Source organism: Haliotis asinina, chromosome 7, assembly GCF_037392515.1.
Source record: "Haliotis asinina isolate JCU_RB_2024 chromosome 7, JCU_Hal_asi_v2, whole genome shotgun sequence".
Taxonomy (NCBI): domain Eukaryota; kingdom Metazoa; phylum Mollusca; class Gastropoda; order Lepetellida; family Haliotidae; genus Haliotis; species Haliotis asinina.
In genome coordinates, this window is record NC_090286.1 from 57,907,426 (window position 1) to 57,924,554 (window position 17,129).

At 41.5% G+C, this 17,129-nt stretch overlaps 1 protein-coding gene across 1 annotated transcript in view; it reads right to left on the minus strand.

The window, feature by feature from the left end:
• The window catches only part of LOC137290798 (glutamate receptor ionotropic, NMDA 3A-like), a 116,385-nt gene that overhangs the window by 35,636 nt on the left and 63,620 nt on the right, over positions 1-17,129 (minus strand). The window contains exons 2-3 of the mRNA XM_067821928.1: positions 15,451-16,049; positions 1,642-2,683 (exon numbers count right to left, since the gene is read on the minus strand). Coding sequence (XP_067678029.1) covers positions 1,642-2,683; positions 15,451-16,049 — 1,641 coding nt within the window. The remainder of the gene's footprint in view (positions 1-1,641; positions 2,684-15,450; positions 16,050-17,129) is intronic.

Here is a 17,129-nt window from a genome sequence, read left to right on the forward strand (position 1 = left end):
TACGTCATACCATGCCTTCCGTACTCCCTCAAACGACTTCGCCGACACCCACCGGTAGTGCGTGACAAGATACCGAATTCGGAGCCTTCGGTAATGCATTTACACACGTAAATCAGGACTGGGTTTTATCCAGGCTGTCCTGAGCTCGATCCCAATCGCATTACTACCGATAGATCTGTTTGTGGAGACAGATTGTACAGGACCACTAACGGTGGTTTATTTCCGTCAAGTGCTTCAGCAGTCTGGTAGACCTGGGACCACCGCCATGTGTGACATGTCTCACTGCAGTAAGTTGTTGAAATGAAGACAACTGACTTCACCAGCTTTTGGTTGTAATGACAGATATATTCATCTGTCTGGAAATAAAACGTTTTACCACAATCACTCTCCATGTTTGTTATGGGTTCTGCCTGTGCCTAGAAACTGGGACTAGGGATATTTACACAAGTAGCTAGGGTAGAAAATTGTTGTCAAGTGAAACCCAGACCTTTTGAAATACATATTGTCAGTCTGGCCACTGAAATCGCGGTCTGCACAGAGACATGCGTAAAGTGCTACATTATTATAACCCCCGTCAGTGGATCTGTCTGTCCTCCATTTTCATTCTCAGCTCCTTAGGGAGTATACCTGTTCAATTCCACATCAGTATGCATACAAAGATTACTACGTGTGTGAGTGTTAGATTTCATTTAGCTTACAACGATCAGTTTCAAAATAGTTTATCGGGTAAAAGATAAATGGTATATGACAAACATGACGACTGTAATATGGTGGATAATTCCATACCACAGTTAAACCATTTTAGTATAAACACAAAGATTATTTGTCTGTCTAAAGATCGCAGTGGCGCATCAATACATAATGCAAAGTTCATTAATGACAACGTCCGTCTTCCTGCTTACCACTGACGCTTGGTGTAACCTTCGACAAAAGAGTTCCCCAAAATGTCGATTTGAAAATTGGACCTAGATATCATCAAACACGTATATCAACTGTGTGAACTCATACATTTTCGACACGGGCGGAGATGATTTCTACCGGAACAAAGGAAACCTGTCCATGAATACAACCCTGTATGTAGCATGTAATAATCTGATCTTTGACCTTCACCAAGGATCAGACAATAGCGGACCTAGAACTTGTTCGCGTGAACATGGTCTCGCTCGTTCTTACAAATTATGAAAAAAGTGGTATTTAAGTCAGTGGTGTTAAGGACAATCAAGCACAGACGACGTGACAATCGGTCGGAGTTCCATGTTACACAAAACACACGTTGACATCTTGTCTTTGTCTCCCTGTGTGTCGTGGAGAAACAACTTGGGGACTTATAACTGAGTGACACTGATCGCCTAGCGTGTACTTTTACCCTTTACGTGATTTCATTACTGCGCACGTACTCAGATATGATGTGATGGGTATCGACAAAACATCAAACATGTTGTCTTATACACTCATCTATGACAGCTACACTATGTATGCATGTATAAGCTAATTTTCCCAGTCATAAGTGGTTCTCACGAACACTTAAAGTTTTTAATCGGATGTGATACATTTGTACACCCGATGAATGAAAACAAAGGAATCTGGCAGGGTGTCACAAATCTATCATGGTACGGCATTGACTAAAGGGAGACAACTTACCCTGACGTCGCTGATATCGTTGTAGTGTATCCCCGCGTGTTTGCCTGCGATAAAGGCGGCGAGGTTGGCAGTGTAGCTGGCAATGATGAAGATAGCTGCAAATGCCCAGAAATTCTGCATCACCTTACTAGGCCACGCCTTCGGGGACTTTGTCTTCACCGTGTGCCCAAACAAAACAGAGTACACCATGGTCAGGCCAGAGGCCAAGGTGTAGTTGGCCTTCCTCTTCCTCCCCCAAGGGTTCAACCCAAACGGACTATTCCACTCAAAAATACCCATAGCTATGGCAGTCAATGTCGCACTAACAAAAATAGCAAACCACACATCAATGGAAAAGGGTTCGAGAAACGCATCCATGTTTGTTTCACGCGTCCTCTCAGAGTACAAGATGGAAAACCCCGAGAAGAAGTATGGATCCGTGAAGTCAATGGCTTTTGTTCTTTGTTTTGTAATACTGAAAGCCCCAACAGCGAAATGAGCCGTGCCCTCAATAAGATCCCACATCATGCCACTCCAGGTACCGTTCGTCATTGTCCCGTATGTCTCGTCCTGGACGATATACAAGGTAAAATCGAAGTCCAAATCACTGGCCAGTTTGTTGAGGAGGTCAATGGTCAGTCCTCTACAACAGTGGACAGTGTAGGTGTTATTTTCATTCATGACCCCCCTTTCATAATCCTCAATCGCAGCCATGGCCATAGACTTATTTTTGGTGGTGATATTCAGACATGTTGTGTCTGTCAAACATACGCTGTAGTCTACGTGGGGCTTCTCTTGCATAACGAAAGGTTGTACGGGATTGGTCACCACCCGATACTTCTTTTTCCCCGGTGGCTGGGAACTGATGAGATTTGCCTCCCCTGGCCAGATGATCCCAAAAGGGCGGATGTCGTCACCTTGAACACACCCAATATCCCGCCACACGTTGTTCTTCCCATCGAACACAAGATTCCTCACACGTAATTTGATAGTCTTTAAATTGCCATCCATGTCGAACTGGAGGGCACCCGTCTTACCATATATTGCAGTTTCATGCAGCGCTCTGAAACATATAAGAACAGTAAGTAAGTGTTATAAGAATATTTATCAATCAATACGCCATACCAAGAATTTATTTATTGTTACTTAACGCCGCCGTGATAATATTTCGGCTATATGGCGGCGATCGGCGACTCTGGACCAGACAATCCACTGATCAACATCATGAGCATCGTTCTACGCAATTGGAATACGATGGTATGTGTCAACCAAATCAGAGTGCCTGACCACCCGATCTCTTTAGTCGCCTCTTACGACTGGCAGGGTTACTGAAGATCAACTTAACCCTCATCTTCCCTGGTCAGTGGCAAAGGAAAATCTACTCCCGTTACTTGTTGGGTGGTGGTTTCTATTGAAACAAACAGGAACTATTTTTTTCTATTATGGTGATGTAATGGATGCGTGCGTCTTAGTGTTGGATCTTAAGTTCGCATGTGGGGGTGTGGCAGCCCAATGAGCGGCCTTTAATTTGAGTCACTGCGACAAGGTTAGAAAATAAGCTTCCCAATGTTAATACACCATGTAACAATGGTAACCCAGAGCATGTTACAATTTTTGTTTGAGGAATGGCGAGACTACAAGAATTAATAATAAGCTCTACCGTAATTTTGGAATTTGGATTTGTCAGTCTCAAATCACATTACACTTCCTCTGACAGACAACTGATATGACGGTCGCCTCACTGCATCATCGTGAAACTAATATTCAGAGGTAAATACTTCTTTTATTTATTGTCGATGCTAATATTTAAATCAGTATACATATATGAAAATACAGGTTACTGACCGTACGTTTTGTGTAATACAATATTCAAAGGATGTGCCGAAAACACGATTGAAATCTACAAAGGACAGCTTGCAATCCGGCGTCTTTCTACGTGGGATTGACACGTTACACCTTCTCATCACAATGAACAACAGTACCTTTGCTAGACTTGCACAGTTTTCATTAGGTGTGCCAGTCTCATCTGAGCTAAATTAAATATATGAAACCTGATCCAATTTGAAGTATATGTCACCAGACTTACGAAACATGGACTGACAGAAGGAGGAATTATCGTATCAACACAGCTGAACATGGACTGACAGGAGGAATTATCGTATCAACACAGCTGAACATGGACTGACACAAGGAGATATTATCGTATCAACACAGCTGAACATGGACTGACACAAGGAGATATTATCGTTTCAACGCAACGTTACCACAGCTAAACAAAACTGGCACAGGAAGATATTATCGTATCACCACAGAAGTGGCATAACTAAACATGGACTGACAGAAGGGGAATCATATCCTATCAACACAGCCCTATTGCATCTAAACATTGAACAACAGAAGGGGATGATATCGTATCACAAGGATCGTGTCATATTTAAGCATTGGCTGATACGAGGTGTAAAAAGGTATCACCCCAGTTACGATCTTACTAAATCCTGTTTCGTGATGCAGGTATGATAATGAAACATTTAAAGTTATGTCAAAAGTTACAGAGTTAAAGAGTACATTCGAGTGTGAGACTGTGCCTGTACTGCAACATCTCTGTTTTAAACATATTTATTCGAAAATGAAATATATTGGGCACAAGTTATCCAACTTAGGAACGTCCTCTCCAAAGGCTATATGACAATCACCCTGAGTCACAGAACGTTAGTGCATGTGTCTATGGGGTGTGTGCTGGAAAGGCAGAATGCGCGAACGCCTGGTGTCACTATTTCATAGTGAATCATATAGTCATAACAATTCAAATCGTAAAACCGAGGGAGTTTTCGGATGCAGAAAAGGTTTTGTCGCTTTTACTTGTATGGCCATGTGCATTAAGGTATTAGGTCTTGTAACGCTTTAGTACTGAAGGTGCCCATGTCCATTGTAAACCTTTTGCGGTAAGAGATACGGCATCAACAACAGAATACCGCTACACAAAGGACATCTTCAACACTCACTGCACACTAAAGGACAAGCATGACACGAAGGATTAGCTGCACTCGGTGTGAAGCAGGTACTTCAGCCACGTCCACTAATTACAGGGGGATTTAGTGACCAGTGTCCTGATCTCCGTCGGCCATTCAGTACAGGGGATAAAGATGCTTGATTAACTACAAACACTGGCTTGTTTTGATAGTTCCCCTAACGCTGACCCAAAAGCACGTTGGGTTTTCGTGATTGTTATAGCAGCCACATACAACAAAATAAGTAAAATCCCGTCGGTATAACTACATGATTAACAGGTGTTGTTATCCTCCTACAACGCTGTCATGTTATTACAGATTTCTGGGGCAAAGACAAACACCTATGTGTTAAGTCTCTGGGAGGATATATTATGCATAAAATTCTGTTTCTGACAATGTAAGGTACTGTTTCTGACAATGTAAAGTACTGAATCTGACAACATAAAGTTGTGCGTCTGGCAACGTAAAGTACTGCATCTGACAATGAGAAGTACTACATCTGACAACGTAAACTGCTGCTGCAAAAATGATGATGAGTCTGTTCAGAAATATAAGCGACAAAACCCTTTTCCAGAGAGTGTCATAAAAATATAACGTGTTACATTTGATCTCTGTCTAAGTGACATTGTGAATTTCATACCTTTCCGTATTCAAAAGAAATTTTCCTATTCCTTTTCTTTCACGATCCTGTGTTAATGACCATCGAACAGTGATACTGCCAGGGATTTGTAAAAAGGTGAAAGTATCCATCCTACTTATGGCACCCGCACACACGCATAGAAAGGCAAGTCAGTTGTCAGGTTTAAAACCCCAATGCATCATTTTTATCACAGATGAGTCAAGTTTGGAAATGTCCTCAAAATGTCAGCCATGAAACCCAGCCAAAGATTTACAGAAACCGTGAATGATGTATTTTTAGCAAAGCCTCGCATGACGCCCTTTGAATAGGGCATGCTCGGGTGCACCTCAAAGTGCAGACACTGCAGACCTGAGTAGCTGGAATACTGCGTGTCATACTTTTTTAAAGTTCACGTCATCGTTTCTTCAAACAGTTTGGCTAAACGTTGTTTTGCATGATCTGACACGAACGGACTTTTCAAAGTTCACTGTAATATATTACCAAAACCATAACTGTAAATTTAGAATTGGTATATGGAACAATGACCTTGATGCCGAATAAAGCATTGACTAGCTGAGTTCTAGTTCAGATAGTATCGCCACTGTCAGATTGTTCGGTCTTAACGTGTTTCATATTTCTTGACACGTCTTGACTGGGCTTACACTCGAATTGAAAGATATGACTCTCACATTAGTATTTGTTACCAAAAAATCGGTAAGTTCAAAGGATCATTCACTCAGCCACTCATTATTTTACCGTCTTCCATACACCTCGTCACATTCGTATTTTCTCTGCAACAGCCATTGCACAGCCTTCTTACTCGTTATATAGTTAGCCGTGTTTCTGTGTTTCCGTGTTAACTATGTAACCTGGTTAGCCAATTCATAGTTCTTAGCCTTAAATAGTGTGTTTGCCGCAAGAGCGGATCCATGAATTGCAAACTAACTCTAACTAATTAACTATCAAAACTAAAAACTATAGAATACTCAAATAGACGCTGATCATAATCAAAACATCAGACCAGCTCCGTGAGGTTTTTGCAGAATCTCTGATGTTTCATTGAGTATTATATGGTTATATTATAGTTTTGGAGTATTGCAATTCATCGGTCCGCATTTGAGACAAACAGACTATTCTCTGTACCTTAAGAGTTTACACAAATGCCTTGCCTTGTTGTTCAATATCGACAATACTCCTCTTCTAAAGGCCTTGCAAGTCATTATAAAAAAATATCCACAACTTAGAACCGTGCTACTCTGTATCTTAACACACCACTTCAAAACTTTGGTGTTCTATGTACCATTACTTGTTAGCCTGGCTGCCGTTTGTTTTCTCTCACTGATTGTTTGAGCTTATCTTTGTGTACCCCGTTTTTCATTCATATTCTCCGAGAAAGTATTGATTATGAAACTCCTGTGGGAGATGTTGTCAAAACCTCGGAGCCGCTACAATGGTGCTTGACTGTGACGTCTAGGCGGCAGGATCAAGGTCATATGAATCACAGAAAGTCACGTCAACTTGCGGAGTGTGGAGGCTATTTCTGCTGGAGGACGCCAGGGATGGGAGACAGGATGTGCTTCCAGAAACACACTTGGGCAGAGGCCAGGTTTTTGGCTGCAGAGACAACGGCTGCTGTGCGTACATTCAGCGTGATTTGGAATAGAAATCTATAACTTTCATCAGTTCAGATAGGTGGATATTCCGCTCGTACAAACAACACGTACCAGCCTGGGTGAAGATGGAGAGCTTCTCCAGCCAAAACAAAACAACATGGCCACTCCGTGACTTGGTGTATGTGGTAGGGTTCTACCCATAGGATCTTTGGCAGGGTTTTTGCACAGATGTCTGTCTATAGTGAGGATACGTTGTGCCTCCATGCCTTTCCTCTCCATACACAGTCATAGTCCGGTGTGCCCATATGCCTTTCCTTTCTATAGACAGACAGACATAGTCCGCTTTGTCGGGAAAGATAACATGAACGGTACATATGTCATCTGTCAGACTAAAAGGTGTACACATTTAATATACATACTATTCAAGAAAAGTGTAGAACTTCACGGATTTTTTAATTACAGAATTTAATCTGTCAAAATGTCCTGTGCGTCTTTCAATACTACAATTCTCACAGTCTTTATTCGTCGAATCATACGTAGATAAATATTTGATGCAACAAATATCAAATATTCCCAAACCATAGTATCTACCCACCAATCATCGGAATCGTACAATTCCTTCCTTGGAGATTCCTGAGATCCTTTTAACCAGCAATCATTGTGTCATGGTAGAACTGGAATCTCTGACCACCAGTAAGGCTGGGGTTACTGCTAGAGGCTTAGAATCATCAATGTCATGGTAGAAATACCACTACTGACCGCCAGTAAGGCTGGGGTTACTGCTAGAGGCTTAGAATCATCAATGTCATGGTAGAAATACCACTACTGACTACCAGTAAGACTGGGGTTACTGCTAGAGGCTTAGAATCATCAATGTCATGGTAGAAATACCACTACTGACCGCCAGTAAGGCTGGGGTTACTGCTAGAGGCTTAGAATCATCAATGTCATGGTAGAAATACCACTACTGACTACCAGTAAGGCTGGGATTACTGCTAGAGGCTTAGAATCATCAATGTCATGGTAGAAATACCACTACTGACCGCCAGTAAGGCTGGGGTTACTGCTAGAGGCTTAGAATCATCAATGTCATGGTAGAAATACCACTACTGACTACCAGTAAGGCTGGGGTTACTGCTAGAGGCTTAGAATCATCAATGTCATGGTAGAAATACCACTACTGACCGCCAGTAAGGCTGGGGTTACTGCTAGAGGCTTAGAATCATCAATGTCATGGTAGAAATACCACTACTGACCGCCAGTAAGGCTGGGGTTACTGCTAGAGGCTTAGAATCATCAATGTCATGGTAGCAATACCACTACTGACCGCCAGTAAGGCTGGGGTTACTGCTAGAGGCTTAGAATCATTAATAGCATGGTAGAAATACCACTACTGACCGTCAGTTATCATAGGATTACTGATAGCGGTTCACGATCATCAATATCTTCAATATCATCGTAGAAATAGTACTAAATACTACCAGTAACGCTGTCTAGCGGCTTACAATGAATGTCACGGTGAAAATAGTACTACTGAGTGTGTGTTATGGTAGGACCGCGGCTAGAGGCTTACAATCATCAATGTCATTATCGATGTCATGTTAGAAATCGTACAACTGACCACCTGGGATGCTGGCACTACTTCTAGAGGCTTACGATCATCGGTGTCATGGTTGAAATAGTACTACACACTAGTAACGCTTGGAACCCTGAGGTTCAATGTCATCAATGTCTTTGTAGAAATAGTACTACACACTACTAGTAACGCTTGGAACCCCGAGGTTCAGGGTCATCAATGTCTTTGTAGAAACAGTACTACACACTACTAGTAATGTTGGAACCCTAAGGTTCAGGGTCATCAGTGTCGTTGTAGAAATAGTACTACACACTACTAGCAACGCTTGGAACCCCAAGGTTCAGGGTCATCAATGTCTTTGTAGAAATAGTACTACACACTACTAGTAATGTTGGAACCCTGAGGTTCAGGGTCATCAGTGTCTTTGTAGAAATAGTACTACATACTACTAGTAACGCTTGGAACCCTAGGGTTCAGGGTCATCAATGTCTTTGTAGAAATAGTACTACACACTACTAGTAACCCTGGGATCCCTAAGGTTTAGGGTCGTCAATGTCACGCTTTGTTTCAGGGGTGAATTAGAGCGCAGTCTCTTCTTGGAGAATCAATTCCACTTCACCTGTCCTAGACCACAAATATACCTGTCATTTACTGATACAGTCTGTGCCATGAATAACTTATAACTGTAAATTACCAGTCGGCTGCGTGCTCAGCGACTCAACAATCCTGTTCCGCAGTTAAGGGTGGAACGTTGGGGAGAAAGGTCGATGCAGTGTAATTATCTAATGTCCTGTTGTCGGTATATCGATAACAAGTTAACATGGCAATAGCTGACACTGACGTGGCGTTGGAAAAGTATATTTAACATTTCTTAACATCGAAATACATTTTCATACCAATAGATATGCATACCTTCGACATATGCCTGCAACCCCCCGTATGTGTGTGTATCTGTGTCTATCTGTCTGTCCGTCTGTCTATGTGTGTGTCTGTGTCTGTCTGTGTGTCTGTGTGTATCTAGATGTCCCAACCCACTTCCACATTGGAAAAAGAGAAGGTATGTCGAGTATATATATGTGGAAGAGTTTGATCACATTGGTTGCTTTGGAATTGTTTTCCTGCCCCCAAAAGTAACCAAGATATTTCATGTTTAAGAGATTGGCTAAATAAAGATGAGGGTGGCATACGTATTTGCAACCTGACCTTCGCATGGTGTAAATGTTGGCAAAACAATGAATAGACTGTATCAAATATAAGTCAATAGCCATCCGAGAAAACATGTATGCTCAATTAAACAGTAACCGATATGAAACAAATATTCGGGATTTTGTCCCGTAATACAAGTAGCGGTTCTTGGGAGGCATATTGCAGTTGGTATTCAAGTATAATACATCACATTATGGATATCAATGTCTTCCTAAAGAAGCAGCACTTCTCATTCTAAGTCAACATAGTGTGGATGTCAACTTCTACTTCATAGTGGCGGTACTTATAATTATAAGACAACATATTATGGATATCAATTTCTCCTTTAAAGAAAGGGTACTTCTTATAGTAAGACAACATATTACGGATATCAATTTCTCCTTTAAAGAAAGGGAACTTTTTATAGTAAGACAACATATTATCCATGTCGTCTTCTTCCGTAAAGAAACGGTACTTCTGATTATAATGCACAATGTTTTGGATGTCTTATAAATAGACGTACAGTTTTTCAGTTTTGTCATTCTTAATGATCTTATGGTAAAGAGATAGTTATGGGGATAACCTCTGGATAAAAACACTGCTGTGAACTGAGTCAGAGTCAAGCTTGTTGCCATGAAAACAGGAAAAGTAAAACTCCTGGAAATTCCCAAATAGTAAAAGTCACCTGCTGATCAAAATATCTTTGTAAACCATGTTTGAATGAAAAAGTACTAAAACGTTTCGGAGTTATTGCTCGAACAAACACACCAATGTCATCAGCGTCAAAATGAAACATGTAGCGAGGAAAGGGAAAGAATGATGCATTTTATCATCCCTAAACAACGAAAGGCACCACTTTACAGCCTGTTTCTTAATCGTGAAGAATAACTCACCGTTTTAGAGACGTAATCCAGACGAAAACTGAGATTAGAAGGACCAAGGGACAAGCTTATTATCATGACTCCCGTATTACATTTAGGACATTAATCGACTGTAAATAAGGTGATCCAGTCGTTGAAATCATGAGCCTCGTATTCACTTTAGAATCGATGAGACGCATCAACTAAGCCAAATTAATCGCTAGATGAATATTGCTGGCTGTGTCGAAAAGATACCATACTAAATGACACGTGCTCTGAGCATCCTTTGACATCACACGAACAACCCTGGAATGTGTGAACTGGCATGCATTTTTATGACACTGAATTACAGTGTCATGACATAAGATGACCTGAGGAAGTGTGACTTGGAGTGACTGGGACTTAGTGACCTGACTGCACGTGACATTGTTTGCCATGACTTGTCGTGGGAAGAATATGTAACATAACGCCAAAGCTTCACCGTCGGGTGGAATGGAACATGCAACCAAGTCAATATATACCAATCACGACGGTTTTCGTCTGCAATATTTCACAATTTCATTACTCAAAAAACATGTTAAAAGCCTTAAAACTAAACTCATGTAACCACGCATTGATTTTTCACTAAAACAAATTTAATTTTCTTTTGTATTAACGGATCCACGATACCATTCAACCACATCAAAAGGAAATATCCCAAACGCAATATGTACAACGACTCTCGACAGTTCTGCCACAGAATTCCTGTCACATGCCTTTTTTCCGTCAAAATCGATAGAATGGTCCAACGTGGCACTTTAATAAAATGCAACAAACTGTATTAAAGCCATCGATCGTTGAACGTACACAGATAATATCGGGCTGTTATTCGTTTACGTCAACTTATCCTCCTGCTATTTGGAGTTAAGAAATGACGTTCTAAATAGTTATTGACTAACTGTCCATCTTGCAGACGTCTCATCAATATCAACACCCACATGGCAACGTTATTTTGGCGGTATGGAAAAAGACTACTTTAAGAAAACGTAAAAATAATTGCCCTCAAATTTGATTGTCGTCTGATGGCTTGAGATCAAAATGAGTTCCGTAGAGACCCCGAACTACATTTACTCTGATGATGAATATTACGTAAACTGTCACAGATTTCCACTACGTGAGCGCTATTTCTTCTTAAACGCCGGTGGGGTGAGTAGCGTTGTGATTAAAATGTTAGTTCTTCACACTGGAATCCCGCCTTCAGTTCCACAGCCGTCATATTACGGAAATATTGCAAAAAAAACCCGGCGTTTACTAAACTCTTTCACTCTAACATACAGGTAACATAGTATCGGAGTACGGAACTCGTCATCACGTCATATCAATCAACAATGACCTATCTGCATGCACCTAAAATATAACACATTATAGATATGTATACCTTCGACAGAAGCAAAGCTATTCACGACCCTTCCAGGCAGTGTTTTAGAACATCATCTGTGTCTGTGTACAAGTGCGGGAAGGATCACACAGCGCCTGTCTTCCTTAGACCCTAGAACGGAGCATCTATCACATTGAAGACATTCAACTGTGACATGTGCTGAGTACATTGACTTACAACATGAATTGTTACTGTCAATTGCTTTTGCCACATAATTTAACCCATTGTATTATGCACGTGTGGTTAAAGACCGTATCCAGAGAATTTCTTGATTTGTCATTGATCGTGTGAGGCCATTTAGTCATTTCACAGTTAAGTTCTCTACGTATCGATTCCTGGGCTAACCTTCGCGTTTCCTTTTGTGACTCAACTCTGAACAATAGTAGATTGCAAACCGTCAGATTACACAATATGTGGCATTGTAATTTACAAACCCTCAGAATTATAACTCGATAGATTATATTCCAGATGTTTCAGTACTAGGGAATAGTAAATTAGAAGCCCTGTGATTAAATATTTGTCATAATACATCACACATCTTCAGATCTGATACCTACCAAGTAAATTACCAACTCCGTGATTAATGCTTGCCATCATACATCACAAACCTTCAGATTTGATACCTTCCATACTAATTTAGCCCTGAGAATAACGTATAGCAGGTGACAGAACCTTCAGATTTGATACCTTCCATACTAATTTAGCCCTGAGAATAACGTATAGCAGGTGCCAGAACCTTCAGATTTGATACCTTCCATACTAATTTAGCCCTGAGAATAACGTATAGTAGATGACAGAACCTTCAGATTTGATACCTTCCATACTAATTTAGGACTGAGAATAACGTATAGTAGATGACAGAACCTTCAGATTTGATACCTTCCATACTAATTTAGCCCTGAGAATAACGTATAGTAGATGACAGAACCTTCAGATACAATACAAGACGCAGTAAAAAAGAAAACCTTCAGATTCAATATCAACACCTACGTGCATTGTTCAGGACCAATATTTGGCACAGCGAGTCCTACCATACATTACCAGATATGGTAGAATACATCAACTCATTTTAGTACTACATACAGATGATTACAAGCTGTCAGACTGGACTCTCGGCATACCATATTGCCGAGCCTCGGTTACAGTACTGCTAAAGTCGATTACAAATACACTGGCCCAAAAAAGAAACGCATAGGTGAAAATCCAATGTTATGAGAGATGATTTATTAACTTAAATTGCACAAAAAGTAATGGAACTTGAGCAATGATAATTCACACGGGTATTAACAAATGTGTGTCAAGACATATACAATCATTCACAGTGGTATTAAGCGTCTCTATTTTCCATGGCATAGTGAGAAAGTCAGTATCTGGTGTGACCACCACGGGCATCAATCACTGCTCTGCATCGCCTGGGCATTGACTGTATAAGACGTCGTATCCGCCTTTGTGGGATTCTTCTCCACTCATCTCGCAACGCATTCACCAACTGTAGACGTGTCTGTGGCTGCGGCTGTCGACGTCGTAACCGTTTACCCAATTGGTCCCATAAATGTTCAATTGGGTTCAAATCCGGCGATTTTGAGGGCCATGGAAGAACTGTAATGTTGTTGTTGGCAAGGAAATCCGTGGTAATGCGTGCTGTGTGCGGTCTTGCATTGTCGTGCTGGAAAATTTCCCTTCTAGCGTCAATTGTAGGAACAACATGACGGTTCAGAATTTCATCCCGGTAGCGTACAGCATTGAGATTCCCTTGCACATGCACCAACTGTGTCCTGCCGTTCATAGATATGCCTCCCCACATCATTACACCTCCACCACCGTGTCTGTTGACCTCACGAACGCACTGTCGAGCATATCTCTCATTTCGACGTCTGTAAACACGCATCCTTCCATCATGTCTGTACAGCAGAAAACGTGACTCATCGCTGAACCAGATCCTCCTCCAATTCAAGAGGTTCCATGCCCGAACGTTCCTGCACCACTGAAGACGTGCACGACGGTGATGGGGATGCAGAACAGGTCCTGCATGAGGTCGCATAGGTCGAATTCCATGCTCTCTTAGGCGATTCCTGATGGTTTGTGGAGAGACTCTACGCAGCCCAGGAACGTGATCAGCGGTATACGTAGCAGTGACGGCCCGATTACGCAGATGAAGCACCCGGATGTAGCGGTCTTGTGCTGGAGTTGTCACCCTTGGTCTCCCACTCCTTGGACGGTCTCTGGTCGAGTTGTGTTGCGTATATCGTTGCCAGAGACGGGAAATCGTGCTCTGCCTCACATTCAGACGTCTGGCAACTGATGACTGACTTTCCCCAGCTTCCAGACGTCCAATGGCTCTATTTCTGTTTTCTTCATTTAACCTTGGCATTTTTCGCGTCGCATAGAAAGAAATTCGAAGAATGAATCGCAACAGGACCTGTCCCCTTTTATAGCCATCATAATCAAGATTGAGATCCTGCATTTGCACGTGCATAATGCTTTCAGATTTTCCCACGTGCAGATTATACAAAGCGTTTTCAAGGTGCTGTGTTGTGGCGAATAATCACCAGAGGTTGTGTTTGTTTGTCTGTTTTGGTTGTATTGACTATAAAAACACTTAATATTTACATTAATTGTCATTCCATTCCATATTTTCCGAAAAAATCTATTTTAAAAATGAGATTTCAGCTATGTGTTTCTTTTTTGGGTCAGTGTAGTTGGGCATAGCAATTAGCAGACCCTCTGATAGAACACAATGCATCTGCTGGTGTCGCACGCTATGTTAGTTTGACTAGGTCGACGTGAGGAGGCCATTTTCAATCATTCATTCATCTAAACCAATCAACACCCCCACGGCACCTTCGAGATTTTAGAAAATGACTTGGACCTTAATCCAAATACTACACTGGTGGCAATTGCATGAACTACATAAAGGTTATCAACATCACAAACCCGTGTACAGACAAGATACACAATAGTACACCGAAAACATTTTATCCGTTCTTGTTCAGAATGTTAGTTAATGTGGAATGGTACGTCTTGTACCATTTCACAGGCAGTCATCTTAGAACCTATGGTCAGCGGATACTGGAGCGTAAAGAGGCAACAACCATGCACAGTGAGACGCACAACAGGACCAGCTACTGTCTCCTCTACCAATATCTTTTCAAAACAAACGTCATTGCTGATTTTATTGTCACCAAATTATGAAATCACTAGCTTTGGCATGATTAATTCCTTCCATGGTTCCAGTTGAACCCGATTAACTATGCGTGGAGATACACCATGTTTATTTACAAGACAAGGGGTGAATTAACATTCCAGTTACGTAGCATGGTGTATCAGCTCAATGTGGGAGCGCTCCCCGAAGTGATGCAGGTCTCAGATGGTTAAATCTTTAGTGAAAAGCAGGGAAAAGAAGGGAAGAACAGTATCAGCAATAGAATCATTGCGACTCTAATTTCGGGTGTGTCTGATCTGCGCTTTGGCGACAGGCCCTCCACTGTTCCTTGGTATTATAAAGACACCACAGAAAACATATTTTCAACTTTGAAACATAAATATACTTACCTATATACAGGGTTATGGTGAAATCTTTCCTTAGTAATACGCTCAGGATAACATCCATGTTTCTGTCTCTGAGTGTGTTCCCTAATAACATGGGTATGTTCCTCGAACGACGTGCCGATGAATGAGATGCTATCCTGTAGGAGTTCGCTCATGCAGAACTCGTTGTTCATGAGGAAAGCTAAAGCTCCGGGCGGGTAACCCCTAATGATGTCATCATCCAGTGTGTACGCATTCTCAGTAATAATCCATGCGAATTCTTGCTCTCCTAGCGACAGCTTTCTAGCTGCTCGAAATATCCTTCCGGCAAGCACAATGCCCGTGTGTAGCACAAATATCCTTGACGTATTGCCACGAAGTGAAGACAAGAACTTTTCTATACTCTTGCTTGTGTTCATCGCTGGTGACATCCTATATACCTCCACATTCCACTTCTTTGCTTGAGTCTTCTCCCTAAGCACAGTATAGAAGCCGTCGTCGGCGAGGTCTGATTCCAGGAGGAATGTGAACCGGTACCAATAGTTCACCTGCATCATCTTGACCAGGCCAGAGGCCAGGTGGGTCTTGGACGGCAGCAGGTTCAGGTAGAGACTGCTGTGAATCTGCAACATTGAACATGATAGCGTAGTACGTGGTTCACGATAAACAGTACCAAGATTTGTGTACACACCCACAACACTATTTCTGAAACACTACAAGATTATAACATGCGTTTCCTATAGATTAAGCAGGCTATAGTAACACTCGTTTCTTGCATATATAGAATCTTTCCTTAGACAACACATAATGCCTTTGCCACTTCATGAGAATAAACCGACTTTCAAATGTCTAGTACACTACAATGTCTCAAGTTTCTCACACATTAAGTAGACCAGCTACTTACACACAAACAGCAATATCTCTGAAACAATAACAAGTGCTGCTCATACGTCTTGTAGTTCACAACGCGTGTTTTTTGGCATGCCAATCACAATATAACGCTTGCTTCTCACACCACACGCTTCTTGCACGTCAGTCATAATTTAACATGTGCTTCTCATACATTAAGTAGATCATAACAGGTGTTGCTGACACGTCTAGTAGACCATAACACGTGCTTCTTGCTCGTCGATCATAACATAACGCTTCCTTCTCACACACCAACTAGACAATAACAAGTGCTGCTCACACACCAAGTAGATCATAACACGTGCTTCTCGCATATCGATCATAATATAAAGCTTGCAAATAAACAGAGCAAATGCGGTTGAAACCTGGCTGCCAAGAATCTACCAACTACATCAGACTGCTCGTTACACAAACTCCAGCTGTATTGTTGACAATATTACCTTTGTCAGTTATTTCAATGTTGCTCACAATATTGAGATCACTACATTCCGTCAATCAAACCATTATGGATATATTCGCAGCGTATACCATAACCACACAAACTGTAGAAAAATACAACAGGAACCCGTCTGTCCCCGACAGGTGCCATCAAAAGGCTGGCGGCAATGCATGAAACGTATGTAGTTTTTCCCAAAGACAAGGACGTAAAACATTATTCAGCGGGATGGACATTTTGCTTGAATCCTAAATCACAGGGCATATCCATTCTTTCATATCACACTGGAATCCAAAACATCGTAAGAGTCTGTGTAAAAGAAACATACATCGACATCGACAGTCCTCTTGTAAAGCAA